Here is a 27,238-nt window from a genome sequence, read left to right as displayed (position 1 = left end):
TACAGTAAAAACTTGAACTCCCTCCCTCCTTATGTTCAGGCATTCATAGGCTTTATACTTCAAAATAAAGTATCTCAACATGGAGAAGCAGGCCCAGGAGAGGTCTGTTTTAAAAAAAAAAAAAAAAAAAGAAAAAAAAAAATGTTGGCCTTGCAGAATGTACAGGTCTGTCTTAAAACTGTCACCGTATCAATTCGGAGAACCAGCGGTTGTAAATGCCTTAGTGCACATAAAGCTTACAGTGGAATAGGTATTAAATTTCAGCATGTTTCATAACTTCCAAAATAGCACAGCCATAATTTGGACATATTTAGATTCCTCAGATTTGTAACCTTTTAAGTCCAGACACCCCTGTGTCGGGTCATAAGGGAAACCACTGGTACCCCTTCTCCCTCCTAGGAACCTAGACTTTGGAGACTTGGCATGTTTATATCTGTTTTTTTTTTTTTTTTTTTTTTTTTTTTTAAGGAAATCTCACGCTGAACAATATGGCTATTTGCAGTCTGTAAACAGAGATGCAAAGATATGAATATGTATGAAAAAGTGTACCTAGTCATGAGTGTAGACTCCTCCCAGCCACTATCCCCTAAACCAGCCTTTCTCAACCTTTTCAACACAGAGGAACCCTTGAAATAGTTCTCTGGTCACGGGGAACCCCTGCTAAAAATTGGAAATCTACAACTCCTGATACATTAGTGTAATGGTCATTGGGATGAATGGTCCTTAGACTTGTGGTCATTGGGAAGAATTACCCCCTTACAGGTAGCAAAAAAGATCAATGGTGTGAGTGGGAACTTATCTGAGGTAAAATTGCCCAATACTGAAGGAACCCCTAGCGAACTCTGGAGGAACCCTAGGGTTCCATGGAACCCCGGTTGAGAATCTCTGCCCTAAACCATATGACCAGACGATTGGTCACTGGTCGCTGTCAACACCCCTTTGATCTGACAGAAAAGAGGAGATGCCAAGGCAATGGTCTGTTCTCCGGTTCTCAACCTTGGCAGATGTTCCTGCTTGGATGATAAGATTACCCAGCTCATTGATCGAACGCTTATCAACCTTCGGACATTAATTGCAAGTATTCTTCCCCCGATTCTACCTTATTTTTGTGGCTGTATATTATCTCTTTAAAACCTTTTTCCTGTAAATGTTTTATTTGCACCAACTTTGACCTCTTTCATAATAAACCCTTATGTTTGAAAAGTGTTAACCTTGTATCTAAAGCTTTTAATGTAAGCTATAAAACGAACCTGCCTCTAGAAGAGCACTACTGTTGTAAACTAAGGCCTCTGAGCAGACCTGTGTGTGTTGCAGACTCTTATTCTAAAACCATAATTGGTATTGCTAAAATTACAAGTCTCCCCCGGCTCGGTCTTTTAAAACAGGCATGGTGGCAGTTAAAGGGTTAATTGCGTAATTAGCCCAGTGATAATTGCTCTCAGGCTGCTGGCACCTAGATTGTGGTCCTGCAAGCTTGGAAATCTTTGTGCTTAGCGCAGCCGAGTGGCATTGTTTAAGTGACAGCGTGGCGTGAGGTTGGCCAGTCCTTTGTCGCAAGTTGGCGAGGAGGGCAGGGATCTGAGACCTGCATTTGTCACATCTGGTAGCTAATTTTCTGGGAATCTTCCAAGTCCTCCACAACTGCAAACTGATGATCCCTCTGCCCTGCTTCATCTTCTCACCTTCCTATGTCTTGACTATGCTTGGCGAGCCTCTGTCTTGCCAATGTCTCAGCCAACAAGGCTCTCATGCACTTTGCTGAATCGAGATTGGGCTCAGGTAAGTATGGGGGGGGGGGGGGGTGGTGAAATGGGAGAACTGCTGCACAGAGAAGGTTTTTTACCATCATGCATAAAATGTATGGTGAGAAAAAAACCTAGAGCTGTTAGAACTAGAGGTCGACTGATATTTGGCGTTTTTAATTAATCGGCATCAGCCGATTGTGCTGATAAAAAGGCCGATTATATCTTCAGCGCGCCTTGCATTGACTTCTATTACAGAAGTAATTTGCAAGTTGCTGGAGTCTTCAGTGAAGCCTCTCTGGGCAGTCTGCCAAGAAAACAGCAAAGAGATACAAGGTTTACACTTATGAATGAACTGAGCTGTGTGTAGAGTTCTCAGTTTAACCATTTAAAGACTAAATCTTTTCTGACACTTGTTGCTTACAAGTAAAAATTCTGTATTTTCTGCTAGAAAATCACTTAGAACCCCTAAAAACTATGTATAATTTTTTTAGCAGAAATCCTAGGGACTAAAATAGCGGTTGTTGCAATATTTTATGTCACACGGCATTTGCGCAGAGGTCTTTCAAACGCATTTTATTTGGGAAAAAAAATACACTAATTTAAAAAAAATAAAATAAAACTGTAAAGTTGGCTTTTTTTTTTTTTTTTTTTTTTTTTCAGTTTTGATGACCTGTTTTTGTGTATTTAAAAAAAAAAAATATTTATTATATTATTACAAGTGAACTGATTGGAGGTTTGTTTTGTTTAATAAATGTAATGTTAGAAATTTGCTTTATTACTTAAGGCTGCTTTCACACTGGAGCGGGCAGGCGTTGACGGTAAAATGCTGCTAATTTTAGCGGGGCTATTCGGCTGCTAGCCGGGTACTTATAACCCAGCTAGTGGCAAAGAGGTTAAATGCGCCCGTGAAGCGCTGCTGCCAAATCGCATTACATGTGCTTCGGCAGTGTTGCCCATTCATTTTTAATAGGCAGTAGTGGTGGAGGAGCGGTATACACCACTCCAAACGTGCTGCTTGCAGGACTTTTCTTTAACATCCTGCCAGCGCATCGCCTCAGTGTGAAAGCACTCGGGCTTTCATACAGACTATAGGGGAGACGTTTTGCAGGCACTTTACAGGTGCTGTTTTTAGCCCAAAAGCGCCTGGGCTAAAATCTATATACTCACATAGGTGGATGCAGCATTGGTCAGATGCCGACTCTGTCCCTGTCGGCTCTAAGACCAAGAACTGAGTGGCCAGACACCACAGATCGCTCAGGTCTGTCTTCAGGCTGCAGAGAGCTAGTGATTGTCAGCTCTGCCCCTCCAGCACTCACTGGGAGCAGCTAGCTCAGGCTTTAAGTGGCAGAACTGCACTCTTTTGATCCATAAAAGCTTTGGTTATACTTAACGGTTCAATCTCTCAGACTTTTTGTGTGTTTGGTTTTTTATTTTATATTTTTCCATGCACTTAGTGTTTCTTCTTTAAGGCTGCTTTCACACTGGGGCGGGAGCAGCGTCGGCGGTAAAGTGCCGCTATTTTTAGCGGCGCTTTACCGTCGTTTTAGCGGCGGTGTGCAGGCGCTAGCGGGGTGGTTTTAACCCCCGCTAGCGGCCGAAAAGGGGTTAAACCCGCCCGCAAAGCGCCGCTGCAGCGGCGCTTTGCCGGCAGTATTGCCGCGGTGTCCCATTGATTTCAATGGGTAGGAGCGGTATAGGAGCGGTGAATACACCGCTCCTTCACCGCTGCAAAGATGCGGCTAGCAGGACTTTTTTCACCGTCCTGCCAGCGCATCGCTCCAGTGTGAAAGCCCTCCGGCTTTCACACTGGAGTTAAAGGGGCCGGTTTTTTTCAGGCGTTACACAGGCGCTATTTTTAGCGCTGTAACGCCTGAATACCGCCCCAGTGTGAAAGCAGCCTAATTGCTTCAGAGGTCACTGTCAAATTGCAGAACATAAATGTTATCTTCTAGTGATCAATAGCACCCTTTCTGTTTTGACTTGCTAAATGTACATGGCACTGTAAAGTAATGTGGTGTTATGTTTACTGTTTGTATCATGCGCTATACAGACTTCAGTAATTTGGCATCAAGTTTCCCTAAAGCTAATCCTCACCAGCACTTTATGTTCTGTTCCTGTTGAAGGTTATTTGATATTTGTCTGCTGTAGTTTGTTTTGCAGCTTTTCTAAAGTTGTGGAATTGGTTATCCTCAACGAACTGTCTAATGGCGGTTATGCAGATTATGGATTTAGCATCTGAGCCATTGGGGCAAAAAATTGCCTTTCACCCCAAATAAAACGGCCTTTTCTTATAAATTTTTTGCAATAATTTCAGATGACATTTTAGAGCATTTACCCAAATGCTTTAAGGGGAAACCTCTTGATATGAGGGTTGGTATTCTGTTCAAAGGCCATGTTGCATGAAATCCAATGCCCCTTTCAGCTGGAAGTAAAGCTGTGTTTCCATAATGTGAAAAATGTGTGAGATGTACAGCATTCTTTCCTTTGACAGTGTTTGGCTGGACGTGTTGCAGCTTATTGGTAGCATAAAGGGGTCCTATAAGCAGGCCTTTTTTTTTCAGCTGGAACTTGGTGAAACTGTTTCACCACCTCTGGCTCAGGCCCTCTGCTTCCTGCTCAGCACTATAGCTTGTAAACACAGTTTGGCTTCTGTGTTTACAAGTGACCTCTTGTCTCCCAACAGCTCCCAGAGATCTGATCTCCTGAGCAGCTCCCACGGAGTGTATGATGGAGACAAGGGAGGTGCAGGTACTGATATCACCACTACATGGTCTCCCTGCAAGTGATACTTCAAAAAGTAAATTTTCAAACGTTAAATACAATGTGGAAACAAATTCATGATTTAAAATGTTGACTATAGATACACTTTAACCACTTACAGACTGCCTGCCGTCAATTTGAAGAGGGATATCGTTATGGCAGCAGCAAGCTACCATAACCCTGATATCCTCTTCAGCGGGCGGTCTCCTTTGATAGAAGTGGTCTCTTTGGTGGATTTGCCATGAGATCACTTAGCCCTCCACCACTTACCGGAGGCAATCAGGTCCTCTTCCTTGTGTTGTATGGAGAGAAGTAAGGGGAAGATGGCCCCCCACCTGTCTCCATATCATTGCAGAAGTGACGTCAAAACGTCACTTCCGCCCAAAGCGAGTTATTTTTTATTTCTTTTATTGCATTTTTGTGTAAATGAGAATTTTTTTTATATTTCACCCCAGATCTCATATTTAAGAGGTCCTACCATGATTTTTTTCTATTACAAGGGATTTAAATACATTTAAAGTGTAAAAATAAAAGGTAAAATAAGTAAGAAAAAATGTGTGTGGGGAAAAAAAAAAAATTTTTTAAACTCTCCCGTCCCGCTGAGCTTACGTGCAGAAGCGAACACATAGGGGAAACTCTATTCAAACCACAAATGTGAGGTATCGCCACAGTTGTTGGAGCCTCCTATAACTCAAAACATGTAACCTGTAGAGTGTCTTTTTTTTTTTTTTTTTTTTTTCTGTTTAACCACTTGAGACCCGCGCTATAGCCGAATGACGGCTGCAACGCGGATCTCATTTTCCGGGACTACGTCTATTGACGTAGTCCCGTGCACAAGTGGCCTGCGTGCCCCCGGAGGGGCGCGTGTGGCGCGCTCTGTGATCGGCGAGTCTACGAGACTCCCCTGATCACCGATCCGTGCAAGGGGTCGATCCCGACCCCTTATCACGTGATCAGCTGTCAGCCAATGACAGCTGATCATGTGATATAACGGAGCCGGTAATCGGCTATTATTCCTCCTCGCGCTGACAGCGCGAGGAGAAAAAAAAGCCGATCACCGGCGGCCGTGATCGGGACATCAGTCCCGATCATGGCCAGCTCTGCCAGTGCCCACCTGCCCCCTGCTTTGCCTGCCTGAATAAAAAATGTGTCCCCCCCCTGTCAGTGCCACCCAGCAGTGCCCACAGTCTGCCTCAACAAAGGTGCCGCCCATCAGTGCCCATCAGTCCCATCTATCAGTGGTACCTATCAGTGCCCCTTAGTGCCACCCATCCGTGCCGCCTTATCTGTGCCCATTAGTGCCGCCTTAACTATGCCTATCAGTGCCCACCAGTGCAGCCTATCGGTGCCGCCTCATCAGCGCACTTCAATGAAGGAGAAAAATGACCTGTTTGCAAAATTTTATAACAAACTATTAAACATGTGTGTTTATTTTTTTATTTTTTATTTTTTTGCATTTTTTTTGTTTAGCAAAAAATAAAACTCCCAGCTGTAATTAAATACCACCAAAAGAAAGCTCTATTTGTGGGAAAAAAATAATAAAAATTTCATTTGGGTACAGTGTTGTATGCCCGCGCAATTGTCATTCAAAGTGCATCAGCGCTGAAAGCTGAAAATTGGTCTGGGACTGAGGGGGGTTTAAGTGCCCAGTAAGCAAGTGGTTAATGTCGCCTATGGAGATTTTTAAGGGTAAAAGTTTTTTTTGCAATTCCATGAGTGGGCGCACTTTTGAAGCCTGACATGCTTGGCATCAGTTCATTCGACGGAACATTATCTTTCACACTATATAAAAAAAAATTGGGCTAACTTTACTGTGGTGTTTTTTAATTAATTGCTCGTCTAAGACCACTGCGCAAATACGGTGTGACAAAATATTGCAACGACCGCCATTTTATTCTTTAGGGTGTTAGAACCCCCAAATTTAATTTTTATTTTTTTACTTTAAATGCCAAACTTCAGAGGCTTGGTCCTTAAAGAGGGATTCCACCAAAAAAAATTATTAAAAGCCAGCAGCTATAAATACTACAGCTGCTGACTTTTAATAAATGGACACTCGCCTGTCCCGGGTTCCAGCGATGCCAAGGCCGATCGATACCTCGGCTGCTGCCGCCACCATTCTAGGTGAGGGAATCAGGAAGTGAAGTGAATCGGCTTCACTTCCCGGTTCCCTACTGCGCATGCGCGAGTCACGGGAGAGTCACAGGAAATGGCGTAGACTCCCACGGGAGTCTATGCCCAGAAGTGGGTGTAAATACCTGTCTTTGACAGGTATCTCCACCCCCTCCCCCCTGAAAGGTGCCAATTGTGACACCGGAGGGGGGGAGGGATCCGATCAGCGGAGGTTCCACTTTAGGGTGGAACCCCGCTTTAAATGGTTAAATGCGGAGTTGCACTTTTTTTTTTTTTTTTTTGTCGGCAGCTACAAAAAAGTGTAGCTGTTGACATTTTTTTTTGTTTTTTAACCACTTAAGGATCAGCCTTGTTTATGGGCCAGTTCACATCAGATGCAGTTCTGTGTGCTTTATTTTCTGCACTAAAAAATGCATGCAAAGCGTTTTCCATGTATTCCAGTGGCTCTGTTTCACACCATGCAGTCCCTTTCCAGTGCAGAAACTGACTGCATGGTGTGAACTAGAGCCATTGGAATACATTGAAAACACTGTGCATGCATTTTGTGCAGAAAAAAGTGCACAGAACTGCATCTGGTGTGAACTAGCATTAAAACAGGTTTTTTTATTTTTGATCGAAAATTACTTGGAACCCCCAAACATCTATATATTCTTTTTTTTTTTTTTTCCCTAACACCCTAGAGAATAAAATGGCGTTCATTGCAATACTTTTTATTTTTTTATTTTATTTTTTTACACCGTATTTGCACAGCGGTATTACAAGCACACTTTTTTTTTTTTTTTTTTTTTTTTTTTTTTTTTTTTTTATTCCCCCCCAAAAAAACACTTTATTGAATAAAAATAAGACAACAGTAAAGTTAGCCTAATTTTTATATATTGTGAAAGATAATTTTATGCCAAGTAAATGAATAGGTGATGTTTAAAAAAATTCTACAGGTTGCATGTTTTGAGTTAGAGAGGAGGCTAGAATTATTGGTTGAACGATTGTGGCACATGGTGGGTTTTTTTTTTTTTTTTGTTAAAGATTTTTATTTTTACACTGCTTTTAAAAAATAAAATAAAAATCTGGGTCACTTTTATTCCTATTACAAGGAATGTAAACATCCCTTGTAATAAAAAAATGCATGACAGGTCCTCTTAAATATGAGATCTGAGGTCAAAGTCCTCAGATCTCATATTTGGACTTAAATGCAATAAAAGGCATTTTTTCAATGTCTTTTTTTTAAGACGTATGGGCAGAAGTGATGTTTTGAGGTCGCTTCCGCCCTGCAGTGTCATGGAGACGGGTGGGGGTCATCTTACCCTGACTCGTCTCCATGCACAGCAAAGGAGAGGATGTGATAGCTGCTGCCGACGGCTCTGGTAAGCGGCGGAGAGGCCACTTTTATCTTTTAGCCCGGCTGAACACAAGGATACTGGGGTTATTGCAGCTAGCTGCTGCCATAATGCTATCTGTCCCCAAAGCAGGGACATACATCAGCGTGTGGTGGTCGGCAAGTGGTTAATAAACACACTTGCCGCCTGTCCCCGATCCAGCAATGTGGGTGCCTGGAGCCTCGCTCCTCTCTGGCGCCATCATGGCAACTGTGGGCTCTGCTATTGGACAGGCAATCTTCTGGGACTTGTGACGTGTCCCAGAAGATTGCTGGCAGGGAGAGGCATCCTAGGGTGGAGGAGTCTTCTAGGCAGCCAAGAAGAGGAAGTGGGGATAGCAAGTCCCACTAAAGAAGGTAACCGCCCCCCCCCCAATAAAAATTGCATCCAAATGTGGCATGTAAAGGAGCACGGAGTGCTTAAAGCGGAAGTTCCACTTTTTGGGTGGAACGCTGCTTTAAGCTGCAATTGTGCTCATTTACAGATTTAGTCTTAAACACTGTAGTTCTCCACCAAAATATGTTTGCCTACAGGGATTGCATTGTGACAGCTGGGAACCTCCCACTGTCGGAATACAATAGCTCAGCATACCACACACTCAACCACACACTCAACCACACACTCAACCACACACTCAACCACACACTCAACCACACACTCAACCACACACTCAACCACACACTCAACCACACACTCAACCACACACTCAACCACACACTCAACCACACACTCAACCACACACTCAACCACACACTCAACCACACACTCAACCACACACTCAACCACACACTCAACCACACACTCAACCACACACTCAACCACACACTCAACCACACACTCAACCACACACTCAACCACACACTCAACCACACACTCAACCACACACTCAACCACACACTCAACCACACACTCAACCACACACTCAACCACACACTCAACCACACACTCAACCACACACTCAACCAATTTTCTAGTAAATTGTATAACGTGTGGTTAACATAAGCCTGTTTTAACTACTTTTTAGCAGCCCAAGCTGTTAAGCAAAGGTGGCAGTTAAAGCGTTGAGACAAACCATTTAATATACATAAGATTAATCAAAATCACAATCCTCGTCCACTTTATCGTTTGTAGGGCTGCAACTAAATTTTCACATTCTATTAGACGGGTGAGGATCTGTAATATTCACTTACTCATGACCCAGCTTGCTATCACTTCAGACATACATGGAGTTGTAGGTTTTCCAGTTGCCAGCCAGTGCATTATTGCAGACTTTTGCATTTTTGCATTTAGTACTACTATGCTGAAATGCACTTTGGCACTTGCCATTATTGCAACAAGGCTCACATTCACCATATTTCACATATGTGCAGCTGTTAAATGCAAATGTTCAGGAAAAAATACATCAAAAATACATCAAACTACATTTTTAGTGCACACAATATGATGCACTTTGGTAAAATAAAGAAGATCTAATACAGGTGTTGTATTATATTATATCTTTATCTTCATTATGTGTCAAACATTCACACCTACGAAATGATAAACTATGGTACCTTTAACCATTTACAGGTAATCGGAGTTATTCTTAAAGTCCTCAAATCGCAGGATGCCTGTCTAAAAAGTTTCTGAAATTCTTATGTCTGACAATCATGGCAAAATCAAGCTATGATTGGCGTGCCATTGAAAGTAAGGGGATCACAAGCACGGTTTGGGGATCGCGGGCAGAATTGTAGCGATTCAGCCCACGATCCGGAATGCCAGGGTGTGAATGAAGCCTTACTCTGCACTTCTCTGATAGTGTCCAGAATTTGAAAACCAATGTCTAAGCCAGGATGGGGTGGGCGTAAAATGGTTCATTATAACTCCTCAAAAAGATCTGAGATGGATCTTTATACACACATGAAAAAACAAAAATAGGATGCTGGAGTTCGTAAACCAAATAGAAACACATTTTATTGAACATGGCACACTTGCCTGTATGGATCTTTATTGACAGCATGCAAGAGCCAACAGCACCGACACTAAATAGTTAACAGCCAGGATCATTGAAGGGCATGCAGCAGGATAGAGATAACACTGAGTATTTGTGGGCAGAGCGGCAGTGTCCACAGCCAGCTGTCAAGAATCAGCCATGTTGGGTGGGCAGGCCAGAGGCATCTGTCAAAGCCGACCAATGACATCAACATGGGGTGGAGCGCTATGTTTTTGGAGCTCCTTTCTCTTTTTCCATCTTTCCTCTCAGGCCTCCTCCTCTAATCTGAAGTCTGGAGCCAACGTTCCTCAGATGACCTGTTCTCTAAGCCAATAAAGGGACACACTCATCTGTTAGCCTTTTGGTCCCAGCTGTGTGGGTCCATGGTGTCATTCCAAAGGGCTACTAACTGGAGCTTTGAACTCTGCCACCTCCCTGTTTCTTGCTCTGTGCACTTATGGGTGGATCTTCTTACTGCTGTTCAACAGGTCCTTTCTGCTGTGGGTTGTTAAATTCCCAAGCAAAGTAAAGGTGTGAAGATCGCTTGTACACTTGAAGTCTTAAGTTGTTCCTGCAGTTACAAGTGCCACATGGAATCGATTAGGCACCACATTGCCTCTCTCCTTTCGGGGGGCGTTTTTGGCTTCAGTGAACATCCAGACTGGTTACTTGCACATTCCCATTTTTTCTCCACCACTATCTGCAAGTTGCAGTAGATCAGCTTTACCAGTTTGTTGCCCATCTTCGCTTTGGCTGGTATGCCAGAGTGCTTGCCCTGGTTTTAGCTACATTGCCTTGCAAAAGTATTAACCCCCTTGGCTTTTTACAGCTCTTGTTAAATTACAGCCTATAGTTCAATATTTTTTTTAATCTGAATTATATGTGATGGGTCAGAACACAATAGTCTAAGTTGGTGAAGTAAAATTTAGAAATATATATACATAAAACCTTTTCAGAAATAAAAAATAATTGGCATGTGCGTATGTTTTCACCCCCTTTGTTATGAAGCCCATAAAAAGCTCTGGTGCAACCAATTGCCTTCAGAAGTCACATAATTGGTGAAATGATGTCCACCTGTGTGCAATCACATAATCTTTCATTACATATACACACCTTTTTGAAAGGCCCCAGAGGCTGTAACACCTCAGCAAGAGGCTCCACTAACGAAACGCTGCCATGAAGACCAAGGAACTCTCCAAACAAGTAAGGGACAATGTTAAGTACAAGTCAAGGTTTGGTTATTTAAAAAAAAAAAAAAAAATCCAAATCTTTGATCCCTAGGAGCACCATCAAATCTATCATAACCAAATGGAAAGAATGTGGCACAACAGCAAACCTGCCAACAGACTGCTGCACACCAAACTTCACGAACCAGGCAAGGAGGGCATTAATCAGAGCAGAGACCTAAGGTAACCCTGGAGGAGCTGCAGAGTTCCACAGCAGAGACTGGAGTTATCTGTACATGGGATGGCAATAAGCCGTACACTCCATAGAGTTGGGCTTTATGACAGAGTGGGCAGAAGAAATTACTATTTTAAGTAAAAAACAAACAAAATTACACATTTTGAATTCGTGAAAAGGCATGTGGGAGAACTTTTTGGCCATCAAAGAAAACTCCATGTCTGGTGAAAACGCAACACATCGCCCAAAGAACGCCATCGTGTTTTTCAGCAGTCGGGACTGGCAAACTGGTCAGAGTTGAGGTAAAGATGGATGGTGCTAAATACAGGGATATTCTTGAGAAAAGCCTGTAACACTCTGTGTGATTTGAGGCTAGGACGGAGGCTCACCTTCCAGCAGGACAATGACCCCAAACACACTGCTAAAGCAACACTTGAATGGTTTAAGGGCAAAGAGTGTAAATGTATTGGAATAACCTAGTCAAAGTCCAGACCTTATCTGTGGTCAGACTAAAGCCCCATACATACTATTAGATGTTCTGCAGATTTTTGTCTTCAGATTTACCAACACCATGTAGTGCAAGGGCCTGCCTGATTGCATGGTAATTGAAACTCTTAAGGTTTGACCTCATATTGTATGGTTTTGGTAAATCTGAAGACCAAAATCTGCAAAAAAATCTAATGGCATGTATGAGGGCTTAAAGATTGCTGTTCACAAATGCAAACCATCCAACTTGAAGGAGCTTGAACAGTTTTGCAAGGAGGAATGGGCAAAAATACCAGTGGCAAGCTCATAAATTTATCCAAAGTGACTTGGAGCTGTGATAGATGCAAAAGGTGGCTCTACACAGTATTGACTTTAGGGGCGTGAATAGTTCTGCACACTGACTTTTTTGTTTGCTTCACAATAAAAAATAAAATAAAAAAAAAACTTCAAAGTTATGGGCATGTTCTGTAAATTAAATTATGAAAATCCTCCAACAATCCATGTTAATTCCAGGTTGCGAGGCAACAAAACACAAATGCCAGGGGAGGTGAATACTTTTGCAAAGCACTGTATACTGTTCCCATTGTGATTTGGGCAAGTTTGTGTGCTAAAGGAATACAATGTCTTGAAAAAGTATTCACACCCCTTAATTTTCCACATTTTGTCATGTTGCAACCAAAAACTTGAATGTATTTTATGTGATATAAATGGTGTGGTGGGTTTTTTTATTTTTTTTTATTTTACAAATATGTGAAGTGTGGAGTGCATTTATATTTAGCCCCCTTTTACTGATGCCCCTTACTAAAAGGTAGTGGAACCAATTACCTTCAGAAGTTACCTAATTAGTGTCCACCTGTGTAATTTGATATCCATATAAATAAAGCTTTTCTGTGAAGCCCTTAGAGCAGGGGTGTCAACTCCTATTTAATCGCAGGCTGTATTAGCATGATGGTTGCCCTCAAAGGGCTGGTTGTAGCTGTAAGACTAGATGTCCAGAGCAACTCCCCCTTACATCAGATGTAAGGAAAGGTGAGGGGCTCTTGACATCAGTGCAACCCCCTTTTACCATGTGTGGTTGTTGGGAAGAAGCTAGAAGTAGAGCTGAAAAGCAAAGTGCAGGGTCTAGAGGAGGACCAGAGGAGAGCTGGAGTCTGCTGAAGGCTAAGACAAGGGAAGGAGTCTTCAAGGGGTGCTGAAGATGCGCAAAATCTGTAGGAGTTCTTCCCCCTCTGCAGCAGGCTGCTGAGACATAGGGAGTTGGAGATGAGGGGTTGCTGCAGGAGGTCCAGATTTGGCTGTCGGCCTTGCGTTTGACACATGTGCCTTGGTTTGTTAGAGAACCTTGGTGAATAAACTGCCTCATGCAGGCCAAGGATCAAGTTGTGGAGAAGTTTAAAGCAGCCACACGCCCTAATACACCAGCCGAATTATGTTTTCCCCTCGGGATTCTTTGCGATCATTCCGAACCGTGAATCGCTGTGGGACTTGGTGGCAGAAATCTCATAAGGATTCACCATAGGGGGGACAAAGCACATTGAATATTTTCAATAAACCATCATTGGTTGTATTTCACCATGCAAGGCGTTTTTTGTGTTTTGTCCCCCCTATGGTGAATCCTTGAGATTTCTGGCACCAAGTCCCACATCAATTCACTGTTCAGAAACGTCATCCACCTTTTCCATCTAGAGATCGCAAGGAATCCCGAGGGGAAAACCTAATTCGGCTGGTGTATTAGGGCGTGTGGCTGGAGCCCCCCCCCCCCCATGAGCTCGTATGACACACTTTTATAAGGTGGATGTGTCCAACCCATCTGGTAAGAGTACCTACCTTCTTTAACCTGCTTATAATCCACTCTCAAGAGGTTCTGAGGTCTGAGAAGGTTGTGAGTTATACTGCCATGAATGCCATCTGACAATTTCAAAAAGTCCCAGATGCACCACTTTGAGATCCATAGAGATTCATTTTGGGACTATTCATACTTATTTTGGATTTTAGTGAACTTTTTTTTTTTTTTTTTTTTTTTTACCAATACCATCTGTTTTTTCTAAATGCATATTTTCACTTATAGGTGCCTTTAAGTGCTGCACTTATTTATATGTTAGTCTTTATCCTTGACAGCCAATGTCCAGAAGACCATGCAGACTCTTCACAGGTTTGGTTGGATCCTCAAACTAATGCTGTGTACAAACGATTGGACATTCCGACAACAAAATCCTGGATTTAGTTCCAATGGATGTTGCCTCAAACTTGTCTTGCATACACAGTCACACAAATGTCAAACGCTGAACGTCAAGAACGAACGTACGACGAGCCGAGAAAAATTAAGTTCGATAGCCAGTGCGGCTCTTCTGCTTTATTCCGCGCATGCTTGGAATTTTGTGCGTTGAATTGTGTACACTCGATTGGGAATTTACAGCGACGGATTTTGTTGTCGGAAAATTTTGATAACCAGCTCTGAAATTTTGTTTGCCGGAGACTGACAAAAAATGTCCAATGGAGCCTACACATGGTCAGAATTTCCAACAACAAGCTCACATCGAACATTTGTTGTTGGAAGTCCCAATCGTGTGTATGCAGGAGGTTTGTCATTTGGAGCAAACTCACCAGTTTGTGTACCTAGGCTTTACATTGGCTCAAGTCCTGTCCAGGATTTTCCTGCATCCATACGACCACCACATCCCCCCCCCCCCCCCCCCCCCCTCAATTTTGTATCAGTTTAAGAATCTTGGGCCTCACAGAAATTTCCTTCTAGTCAGTGCTGGACATGCCCAGATTACTGGCCGGCTCTCCTCGGCTACCCTTGTAACCCCTTAGGTCAGATATTGGAAAATATCCCTTATTTGCAAGGTTTATTTTTTTGCCTTCCTTTTTGCAATCGCCTCTAGCTGTCAGCCTTATTTTGTAATGAGCCTGTCTTGGTGTTACAAAGTCCATTTGTTCTATTTACTCCCACCTCAACCAGGACCTTTCTTTTGCCTCATGTTCCACTCTGAAAAATCCTGTTCACTGTCTTGACATGATCCAAACTGTACACTGTCTCAGCTACAGCCTCTTTCAGGCAATAGGCTTATTTGTAGGTTCTGCGGGTTACTGCAGGGGGCTCCCTGCTTCTCACTCCACAATTGCTAGGTGGATTAGGTAATCCTCATTTTGAGTTTCTCTTGGGTGCACTCTGCCAGATCTGTTTGTGCTTCATAGGCTTTTCAGCATTGGGCAGCTGTTTAAGGTCATTACATGACACAGATCCTGTGCTCTGTACTTTAGAAAAAAACCACAGGATTTTTAAAACTGCTTACCTGTAAAATCATTTTCTTTGATGTACATCAGGGGACACAAAGCCATAGTACTTATCATGTGGGTTATAGGGCCACTGATAGGTGATGGACACTGGCACGCCCTAAGGCAAGAAGTGTACTACCTATTTAACCCCTCCCACTACTGGGAGTCCTCAATTTTGTAGCCAAGCAATACAATTGTATACCAAGAAGGGAGGGACCTCTGTGTCCCCTGATGTACATCAAAGAAAAGGATTTTACAGGTTTTTGACACAGAGCCATAGTATTTACTATGTGGGATGTCCCATAGCAATGGCAACTGAAGGGAGGGAGACACTACAAAGTAGGGCAAAAAGGAGGCCAGAGGACTCATACTGCAGCCTTCAGTATACTGCGCCCAAAGGCAATATACTCATGACCTTTAACATTGATTTGATAAAATCTGCTAAACGTATGAACCAAAGACCAAGTTGCAGTCTTGCAGATCTGAGCTATAGAGGCCTAATGATGCACCACCCAAGAGGCACTAATCACCCTGGATGCGTGTGCTCTAACATGAAAAGGAAGAATTTTCTTCTTTAAGCTGAAGCTTGAACAATCACTTGACGAATCCATCTGGAAAATGGTAGATTTTGACGCTGTCTGTCCACATTTTGGACCCTCTGGCAGTACAAACAAAGCATCTGTTTTGCGAACCTGAGTGGTCGCTTTTAAATAGACTCTGCTCTAACTACATCAAGGGAATGTAGTGCCTTCTCTTCGCTAGATTGAGGCTCTGGGAATAAAGGAAGAATAATATCCTGGCTTAAATGAAAACCTGTCCCCACCTTTGGTAGGAAATCAGGATGAGGACTTAAAACCACCTTATCCTTATGCAGGATCAATTATGGCTCTTTACAAGAGCCGCTAGTTTCAGTACTCTTCTAGCATAAGAAATGTCAACTGGAAAGGTTTGTAATCAAATGAACCAAGGGAATTTCCCATAAAGGTTCAAACGGCTGATTCCGCAAAGCCGATGAGACCAAATTTAAATCCCAAATATTTAGAGGTGCCTTGATAGGGGGATTAATCTGTGTTACCCCCTGAAGAAAGCTACGCACCAGAGAGTGGGAAGTAAAAGGCTGTTGGGGGGGGGGGGGGAAATACTGACAAGGCCAATATCTGGCCCTAGATGGTACTCAAGGCCAACTTCATTTCTAATCCCATTTGTAGGAAATCAAGGATCCTACCTATGACCTATTTCCTGGGATGCCATCCCCTGGATCCACACCAAGAAACATATGCCTTTCAGACTCTATAGTAAATGATTCTGGAAGAAGTCTTCCTGGCATTAATCAAGGTAGGCACTACCGAAGGAGACAACCCATGATCCTTGAATGTGGGTCTCACTAGCCAAACCGTTAAATTTGGCACCTGTAAGGTAGGATGGAATACCGGACCTGGATGCGAGAAGTTCTGGCCATAATTGCAGTCCGAGGGACTCCTACCACCATCTTTATGATCTCGGCGAACCAAGATCTTCTGGGCCACGCTGGGGCCACCAGAATTACATCCTTTCATTCCTGCTTGATCCTGCGAAGAAGACGCAGAAATGGCAGAACTGGCGGAAACTCATAGAGCAGTGAAAACTGATCCCATGGGAAGACTAATTTGTCTGTTCCGCATGCTAGCGGATCCCTTGTTTTCGGCACAAAGTTGTCGACTTTGTTGTTTGAATCTGGACGCGAACAGGTCCACGTCTGGAATACCCCATTTCTGACATATTGGTAGGAAGATGGGGTGAAGAGACCACCCCCCCCCCCCAGAAATGTTGGCGACTCAAGTAGTCCATCTGCCAATTCTCCATTGCTGACAGGCAAGGAATGTTGTGTTCTGCCCAAGCTAGAACATGACTTGCCTTTTTGGGCTGCACAACTTCTTGTGCCCCCCTAGTGATTGTCGGATTGGATCCTGACAGGACAATCCCTTAGTCTGACCGTCCAAGACTTTAGGGCCAGACGTACTGCCCGAATCTAACTTGGACCATCTCCCCTGGACAGAATCTTCTTCCAGGACTGCTCCCCAGCCTAGAAGGCTGGCATCTGTTGTCACCACTTTCCAGGAAACTGGTAGAAACCTATTTTATTTTTTTCCCCTTGTTTGGAGGTTGCTGGATATCAACTTGCCAGTTTGGGCTCTGACTTACACTGGGAGCTAAGCGTATTGGAAAATCCAAGGCCTAAACCTTTTTGTTCCAGGCCGACAGGATGGTGCTTTGAAGCAGTCTTGAGTGAAACTGCGCGTAAGGGATGGCCTCGAAGGAGGCCACTATTTTTCCCAACAATCTCATGCACAACCGAATGAAAGGACTTTTCCTTGCTTTGATAAGTGTAATTAGTCCAATAATGGAACTGATTCTTGTCTGGGGCAAGAATACCTTCTTTACGGTATCTATGACCAGCCCCAAGTACTGTTATCTCCTTGAAGGTTTTGAGGATTTTTCTAGGTTGAGTATCCAACCGAGAGATTCCAGGTGGTTTACAGCTGTGACCAGACTCTGGTTTAGACCTGAGACTGAATGATCTATTAAAAGTAAATTGTGTAAATGGGCTAGGACTGTTATGCCTTGAGCCCTTAATCTAGCTAAAGGATGTGTCGAAATTTGAGACTGCTTGTGGTGCTGTGGCTAAAAAAAATCTTACCTTTCCTCGCTGCAGGGTTATCTGAGAAACCCAATCTTCACCCTTTGCGGTGGGCTCTGAAACCTTCAGGAACAGGGGAACCTAGAGGTTACCCACAATCCTGGACCTGCGACAGCACCCTGCCAGTAAAAACTTTATGGCTTTGCTACCAAAAAGTACTGGATCCCAGGGTCCAGCGCTCTAAAAAGAGGAAGCATCTGTAAGCAAAACCTCATTTATTTGGACACGATGCCCGTGAAAGGACATCTGAACAGATCCAGTCAGCATGGCTAGCCCCAGCAAGGATTGCTTCCAGTGGAGCTCAGCACAGCACATCTTTACTTGTGACCAACATCTTGGACACTGGTGAAAAAACTGAGGACTCTCAGTAGTAGGAGGGGTTATATAGGGAGTACACTTCTTGCCTTAGGGTGTGCCAGTGTCTATCACCTATCAGTGGCCCTATAACCCACATAGTAAGTACTATGGCTGTGTCCCCTGATGTAAGAAAATAATAAATTACATGGAACCCCCAGAGACCCTGGAGAATAAAATGGTGGCATATCGTAGATATTTGCACAGGCGTTTTATCAAACTCCAGATTTTCAGGAAAAGATGCACTCAAATGCATTTTATTGCATACAAACACCTACCTACTGGTGCACAAGAGCAACTATGATCTAATTAGTATTGCTGAATCTTTGCTTCATTCTTATGACTGGGTTATTCCTGGCTATGCTTTCAGAAATACGGGATAAAATTGAGGAGTGGTGTCTGTGTGAAAGAGGACCTAGTTGATGGATAGTGTGGTGAGTCTGAAGAATTATGGGTGGAACTGTACATGGGTGTACATACTACAAAGGTTATTATTGGACTTTGTTATAGACCTCCCAGTGTTGGTGAGGAGGTGGAAACTCTGCTCCTTGCACAGATGAAAAGGCTGGGACAGTGATAATGGGGGATTTTAACTAACTGGAAACAGACTGACTGGAATAATGGCACTGCTGAGACAGTTAAAGGGCAAAAATTTATAAACCTATTTGCAAGACCATTTTATGGTCCAGTTTGAGGCTCAACTAGGAATGACACTCTACTGGACCTGATGATCTTAAACCATGCAGAGCATATTACCAATAGGTATAAAAGAAGATTTGGGTGGCAGTGACATAACATGATTTAATTTAATGTTGGCTGTAGGCTACAAACGTGGGTAAGATAAACGCTTAACTTTTAGGAGAGCAAATTTTACAAGGATGAGGGCTGCTCTCCAGGACTTGGACTAGGAGGGAATATTGGCAACAATGGACACAACCGAAATGGTAATGCTTCAAAGTGACTGTAAACTCACCGCGAAGTACATTCCCATGGACAATAGATTTTAGCCTTTTAAACTTTTATGTGGCTCACGGCCAAAGTTTAAAATGGCTATAAAGAGCAAGTTTTTATTAAATACTTTTCTTCAGCTCTGTGTATACAAAGGAGCATGGGGGAGCTCATGTCCATAATGGGGGCGGTAGTGACACAGCCCCAAATGATCCACAATAGATCAAAACTGATATGGTCTGGAAATATTTAGACAGAATAAAGGTGGATAAAGCACATGGACCAGATGGCATCCACCCACGGTTCCTAAAAGTATTGAACTGTCATTTTCAAGGCCATGGTTTCAAAAATGTAGGGACTCATTAATGACTGGACTGGCGCAATGTGGTGCCCATATTTAAAAAGTAATCAATGTCTTTACCAAGTAACTAACTATAGACCTGTTATTTTAACTTCTATAGTCGGGAAGATACTGGAGAGTTTAAGACCACATAGACCAGCTTTGCGTGTGTTGTGTGTTTTTTTTTTTTTTTTATTTATTTCATTTTATTTATTTATTTTTCCTTCCTATGGGTAAAGGATTGTGTATATGGGATTGTATTTTTATTTGGGTGAAATAGATTGACTTGCAACTATGACTAATTTTGTGTTTTAAAAATTATAGATCATGCTGTGTTGAGTAAGTAAATGGATACCAAAATGTCAAGATTTAAAATTGTGCAGGCCCGTGTAATATACAGTACCTAAAATTGTCCTTGGGTGACGCCATGTCATGACACTTCTGATAAATGTGGTCTCTGACTTTAAACTATCCAGTTTCCAAACTATGAGAACATACTTTATATAGCAATATACCAAACCGAACAGGCTCACCTGGAGGCAGTCTTTAACTTCTTAAAGAGAAAGTAAACCCTGATGGGTTTTGCTTCCTCTGTTTCCATGCAGAGGTAAAGGATAATGGGCTAGTATGCATCACATACTAGCCTATTATGTGTCACTTACCTGAAAATGAAGCCTGCGATTTCACCTCTTTTCCCACTAGCAGCGAGTGCCCATCTTCACTACTCTTGCATGTGGGAGCAATCAGTCACGGTATGACCCCCTTTAGAAACGGCACAATCTGCCCTCTCTAAAGTGTGCATGCGCCGTAAACATCGGCGCATGGCTTTATTGTAGAGGTCTCCTAAACCGTAGAAGATTAAGAGATTATTTCCAGCGCCTACAGTTAAGCCTTAATTTAGGCTTACCTGTAGGTAAAAGTGCTTGTACATCACTTTAAAGGAGAACTAGGGCCAAAGGTCACAAGCGTGCACCTAGTTCTGTACTGTGACCAGTTTTCAACTGTTGGCTGATGTCACTAAGCAATATTATAAAGTTTGTAGCTTGAGGATTATTCTCCTCCTCCTTTTTCACACAATCCTTGGGCCTCTATTCATAGTTGCATAGTTAGTAAAGTTGAATATCCCTAATACATGGCAACTGCTAGAATTTTTTTTCGCCCTCTCCCAGGGGCTGAGGTACCTATACGGTGGTTTACGCAGCTGTGCCCTTCAGCCACCTATACGGTATGTATTGAGGCGCTTGGGAAGTGCTTAACCCCTTGCTGACCATGGTGGCACTCCTGGGCAATATCGCGCACCTGTATGTGATCCTGCACGTCCAGGTCTGGGGCGCGTGCTGCTGGCACCCCGCAGTGATTGGACATATTGGGAGCAGCGGACTCCAAGTCCACTGGACCCGCTGATTCATGTTTGACAAAAAAAAAAAAACCTGAAAGCTGATTGGTTTCTATGCAGAGCTGCACCATATTTTGCACTTTTGCAGTTTTAGCAAATCAACCCCATAATTTTGTGTATGGGTAAAAAACAAACAAAAATAATCAGTATGTTGAATATATGAACAGTTCCCCTTTTGTTACAAGTATAGAAACCTACCTGTTGAAATTTCTCAAAGCTAGTGAGCTCTTAACTTCCTGCTCTGCATTGAAATTTCAAGCAGTCCTTCCTGTCACGTTTACTTCTGTGGACTACAAATGTAATGTCAGCTAGTAGGGAAGCTAGCATAACCATGGTACCTCATCTATTTGCAAAATGCACTGTCATCGGGGAGCTGGCTGCAGAAACCCAGTAGACAACCAGCCCCATGATCTACAATAGGAAGGTGGTGGGACCTGTAGGACAGCAGTGCAGGAGAAGTCCTCGCTGGATTTGCTGGTCTTGTGAGTAAATGTATGCAGCATAGCAGAATCTTGGCTGTCATTACCTTGCCCACATACTTTGAGAAGTATTACTGTTCCTTTTAAAGTATACCAAGGAAATTTTGAATCTTGTTTTTAAGACCTTTTTTTTTTTTTTTTTATTTTTTTTTTTCTAATAGCCGTGAAGACTTTCAGCGAATACCAGAACTAGCGATAAACCCCTTGGGTGACCGAATTATTAATGCATTTTTCTCTGAAGGGTAAGTTTCAGTCCTTTAAAAAAAAATAAAAAAAAATAAAATAAAGAGTTACATTGGAAAATATTGATTATAATCATGTTATCAAGCTAAGAAATGTGGAACTTTAGCAATTATGAGCACAATTGATGTTGCGCTAATGTTTCCTTTTTAATGGTTTTTCTATCCAAAGTTTTATTAGAAAGTGTCAGTTGCCTCTCTGGATTTGGAAGAACACCACTTTCTTATAACACTGGAGCTTTGTAGCAGTTACCGTATATACTCGAGTATAGGCCGACCCGAATATAAGCCGAGGCCCCCAATTTACCCCCAAAAAACTGGAAAACTTATTGACTCGTGTATAAGCCGAGGGTGAGACATGGCTGTCCATCCCTGTGTGTCCGTCCATCCCTGTGTGTGTCCGTCCATCCATCCCTGTGTGTGTGTCCATCCATCCATCCATCCATCCATCCCTGTGTGTGTCCGTCCATCCATCCCTGTGTGTGTATCCATCCATCCATCCCTGTGTGTGTGTGTGTGTGTGTGTATTCATCCATCCATCTATCCCTGTGTGTGTGTGTGTGTGTATCCATCCATCCATCCATCCCTGTGTGTGTGTGTGTGTGTGTGTGTGTGTGTGTCCGTGCAGCCTTGTGTGTGTGTCCAGCCTACCTGTGTCCCAAGCCTCCGTCCCGAGCCGCCGTCGTCCCGAGCCGCCGTCGTCCCGTGCCTCCTCTGTCCCGTGCCTCCTCTGTCCCGTGCCTCCTCTGTCCCGTGCCTCCTCTGTCCCGTGCCTCCTCTGTCCCGTGCCTCCTCTGTCCCGTGCCTCCTCTGTCCCGTGCCTCCTCTGTCCCGTGCCTCCTCTGTCCCGTGCCTCCTCTGTCCCGTGCCTCCTCTGTCCCGTGCCTCCTCTGTCCCGTGCCTCCTCTGTCCCGTGCCTCCTCTGTCCCGTGCCTCCTCTGTCCCGTGCCTCCTCTGTCCCGTGCCTCCTCTGTCCCGTGCCTCCTCTGTCCCGTGCCTCCTCTGTCCCGTGCCTCCTCTGTCCCGTGCCTCCTCTGTCCCGTGCCTCCTCTGTCCCGTGCCTCCTCTGTCCCGTGCCTCCTCTGTCCCGTGCCTCCTCTGTCCCGTGCCTCCTCTGTCCCGTGCCTCCTCTGTCCCGTGCCTCCTCTGTCCCGTGCCTCCTCTGTCCCGTGCCTCCTCTGTCCCGTGCCTCCTCTGTCCCGTGCCTCCTCTGTCCCGTGCCTCCTCTGTCCCGTGCCTCCTCTGTCCCGTGCCTCCTCTGTCCCGTGCCTCCTCTGTCCCGTGCCTCCTCTGTCCCGTGCCTCCTCCGTCCCGTGCCTCCTCCGTCCCGTGTCGTGCCGATGGATCGCCGCTCCAGGATCGCCGCTCTTCTCGGCGGCCATTCTACAATTCAAAAGCCGCGCCTCTGTCCTCCGCCTGTGATAGGCGGAACACTCAATTTCCCAGCAGCCTGTGTTCCGCCTATCACGGACATCCTCTCATACTCGTCCGTAGTATGAGAATGAACGGATGTCCGTGATAGGCGGAACACTGACTGCTGGGAAATTCAGTGTTCCGCCTATCGGAGGCGGAGAAGGAGGCGCGGCTTTTGAATTTTAATGTCCGCCGTCTGTCTGCTCGATACGCTGATCGAGCAGTCAGACAGCGGTGACTCGAGTATAAGCCGAGGGGGCACTTTCAGCCTCAAAAAAGAGGCTGAAAATCTCGGCTTATACTCGAGTATATACGGTACATTTTATTTGTACTGCAGGTGTATACATATTGAGTGAATAGGGTGCCTGCTATTTCACGTTTACCAAAATCAAGGAAAATATAAAGTATAGGCATCACTATTCGCCCTCTAAAAATGTATATGCATTAACCATCAGAATCGGAGTGTAATCACTTATGTAAAGATTATTTCTTTAATCGTACATCATGGGACACAGAGCCATAGTAATTGCTATGTTGGTTATAGGCCACCTTTTTAGGTGCTGGACACGCATCCTAAACAGGAAGTTGTCTCCCTATATAACCCCTCCCATACCGGGAATACCTCCGCTTTTTTTTTCACCAGGGCCTAAGGTGTTGGTCATGAGTGAAGATGTGCTGAGCTCTACTGGAGCAATCCTTGCTGGGGCTAGCTATGCAGCTGGATCCATTCAAAGTGTCTTTTAGGCCTAATTGAATGGTACCCGGGCCTTTTGTCTGAAGAAACAAGGTTTTGCCTGTAACGCTTCACTTTTTAGAGAGCTGGACCCTGGGATCCAGTGCTTTGTTTTCAGCCATAACTTTTTACTGGCGGGGTGCTATTACGCTTACCTGAGGGTCCCCGATTCCTGAAGGTTTAATGGAAACCCACTTTGAAGGGTGAAGATTGGGTCTGTGGGTTTTAGCACAGAAAACCCTGCGACGGAAGAGTTTTTTTTTTTTTTTTTTTTGTGAAGTTTTTCTAAGGAATTTTTAAATTTTCTTCTGAAATGTCTCTAAAAAAAATATATATATCATCTTGTAACTCCTAAAAGTAACCACTGGGGGCTCTATAGAGCAGGTACCTTATGTTTTCCTCAGATCACTCTGTGTCAGGAAGCAGCAGGCAGACCTCCGGTAAGTTTGGGCAGGGGGGTCCCCCCCCACCTGGACAAAGCTTTCCTCCTTCTGCCTGGAAAGGAGAAAGCTAAAAACTATTGGCATGCTGCTTCGTTTTCCTACTGCCCCTGCATGGCGGCCTGTCTAGGTCTCCTCCTCGCCGTCGATCCCATTGGCTCAGAGGCCCACGTTAGCGTGGGAAAATGATCTTTTGAAAGGGAGGAGGGGGTGCAATGGAGGTTGCAGGGCTTAGCGTTGCGTTGGTGTCCTCCAACGTCTGGTACGGGAGTGTTTATAAGCTCCATTTATTTATTATTTTTTTTTTTTTTTTTCTTCTGCTGCAAGTTGTCGGAGGGAAACAACCAAAGAGGGACATGTAAGAGGTTTGTTGACACATTCATTCCTATTTACACATTTACTTTTCGCATCAGGCTGAGCATTGCTGGCAGTGGCTGGACTATTGCTCAAAGCGGTGGATGCGATTCTTCTGGTAATACCTCCTGCATTTATGCATCAGCTATGGTCAGAAGGGGAGGTAGGAACACCCCAAAAGAGGGCTAAAGGGATCTCTCTACAATGGTGTCCGCCCCTGAGAGGGGGTGGCTGGTCAGAGTGAGCCTTCAGGGGTCATGGAATGTTTGCAACTGTTTAACACTGCAGCCCCTGCCTATATTTCTAAAAGTTTTTTTTTTTTTTTTTTTTTTTTTTCCTCTGCCACAATGGCATGGGAAAAAGGTTAGTGGCTTTAATCGCGTCCCAGATTGGGATAAAATGCAATAGGTTCGATTCATTACCCAAGGACCCTCAAACTGTGGCTCCGGGGGAGGGAAAATATGTTTTCTCTCAGGGGACCGTGAACAGGCTGATGACTCTTCTGAGGGGTCGTATGCGGAAGGATCAGCTTCACATTGTGAGTGCAATTCCTTAGTGAATTGGTCCGCTCCACATTTTATGCTACCCTTAACGGAGTGTCCACTGATTGTTTGTTTTGGGTTCGCTAAAGCCTTCTCAAAGCTGTGTATGCCTTTCCTGTCCATTCATTGTTGGGGAATTTTATGTATTCTTAGTGGGATCATCCAGATTAGCATTTTTTTCACACTTTATTCTATGGAGGAAATTACTTATTAAAGGTGGAATATACCAGCAATTGATGCTGCTATATCTTTTGTTTAAAAGTTTGACTTGTCCGGCAGACAATGCTCAAATACTTAGGGATCCAACGGATAAAGAGTTGGAATTCCTATGGCTTGCCGACCTCCTCACGCCGCTATACGTCGGCAGAAGGGCTCGTACAGGCAAACTAATGTACCTCCTACGTGGCCCTTTTAAGAGGGGGGCCAGTGGGTGTGTGAGTACCGTCAAGCTCAGAGTCAGGTCATGGCCGTGGGCATACCCAACGATCACCTCACGGAGAGGAAGAACGGGGAGATGCAAATGTAAAAAAGCATCTCCCTGTTCTGCCTAGCGACAGTGTCGCTGATCTCTGCACCCTGTGATCGGGAGCAGAGATCAATGTCACAAATAGCCACGCCCCCCCACAGTTAGAAACACTCCCCAGGAGTGTTGACCCCTACACTGCCCCCTAGTGGTTAACTCCTTCACTGCCAGTGTCCTTTACACAGGAATCTGCATTTGTATAGCACTGATTGCTATATTTAATGACAATGGTCCCAAAAATGTCCGCTGTGTCCGCCATAATGTCGCAGTCACGATAAATATTGCTGATCGCCGCCATTACTAGTAAAAAAGTAATGAATAAAAATGCCGTAAAACTATCCCCCGTTTTTGTACACGCTATAACTTTTGCATAAATCAAACGCCTATAGCGATTTATTTAATGCCTAAACTGAGGAAAATGTTTTTATATTTTTTTTGGAGGATATTTATTTATAGCAAAATGTAACCTTTTTTTATTTTATTTTATTTATTTATTTTTTTTTTTTAAATGAGTCAAAGATGGGTGATCTCAGACGTAGATCTAATTGCATCCAGATTCAACAGAGTTCAACATTTTATGTTAAGAACAAAGGATCTGCTAGCATGTGGAACACGTGCCTTGGTGCATTTATTCCCTCCTTTTCTGCATGCGTCCACGGCTTCTTTGCAGGATCAAGCAGGAAGGGAAGTTGGTGATTCTTGTGGTCCAGAAGATCTCGGTATGTAGAGATCATAACAATGGCGGTAGGGGTCCCATGGACCCTACCACCGTGTCCAGACCTTCTCTCGCAAAGGTCCAATATTGCATCTTACCGTACAAGTGCTAAATGTAACGGTTTGGCTATTGAGGCCCACACTGAAGAAGCGTGGGCTGTCAGATTCAGTAGTATCGACCTTGGTTAATGCAAGGAAGCCAGCTTCCATAATTGTATATTATGGAGTCTGGGAAGCGTATGTCTCCTGGTTTGAAACTAGGGTTTGGTACCCCAGGAAATCATAGGTAGAATCCTTGACTTCCTGCAGATGGGGTGAGATATAAAGCTGGCTTTGAGTACTTTCTAAGGACGGGTCTCGCCCTTATCTTTACTATTTCAGCGACCACTTGCTTCGCATTATTCAGGGGGTAACGCTGCTTAATCTCTGGTTGGGTCACCCCTGAACCCTTGGGACTTGAATTTGGTTTTGTCGGCATTACAAAAACAGCTGCTTTTTTAATTTTTTTTTATTTTTTTTTACCCAGTATGACAAATAGTCCCTTGGCCCTTTTTGACAAGGTAACTATCTGCTGCGTGAAGGTTATCAGAATTGGTTGCTCTCCTTTATAAGGAGCCATATTATTGTTCACAAGGATAAGGTAGTATTGCGTCCTCCAGACTTTTTTTTTTTTTTTTTTTTTCCCTTTCCAGAACCCTGTTCTATGGAAGAAAATTTGCCACATTCTCTTGATGTGGTGAGAGCAGTTAAAGGCGACTGATCAGATTCGGAAAATGCATGTTTTGTTTGTATTGCCTGAAGGTCCTAAGAGGGCAGGCAGTTTGGAAATCTACTATTTGTAAATGGATTCGACAAGTAATCGTTCAAGCTTATGGTTTAAAGAGGTAGATTCCACCCTCTCAAATCAAAATGCACTCCTAGGGCAGTTTTGCTCTGTGGG

The 27,238-nt window shown here is 43.8% G+C and overlaps 1 protein-coding gene across 1 annotated transcript in view; it reads left to right on the top strand.

The window, feature by feature from the left end:
• Positions 1–27,238, top strand: part of CHP1 (calcineurin like EF-hand protein 1) — a 165,645-nt gene that overhangs the window by 63,644 nt on the left and 74,763 nt on the right. Inside the window, exon 3 of the mRNA XM_077464917.1 lies at positions 21,502–21,582. Coding sequence (XP_077321043.1) covers positions 21,502–21,582 — 81 coding nt within the window. The remainder of the gene's footprint in view (positions 1–21,501; positions 21,583–27,238) is intronic.

This window comes from Lithobates pipiens, unplaced genomic scaffold, assembly GCF_037356315.1.
Source record: "Lithobates pipiens isolate NorthernLeopardFrog02 unplaced genomic scaffold, aLitPip1_a1.2 Scaffold_30, whole genome shotgun sequence".
Classification (NCBI taxonomy): Eukaryota; Metazoa; Chordata; class Amphibia; order Anura; family Ranidae; genus Lithobates; species Lithobates pipiens.
Note: the sequence above shows the minus strand (reverse complement) of the source record. Positions and strands in the feature narration are given on the sequence as shown.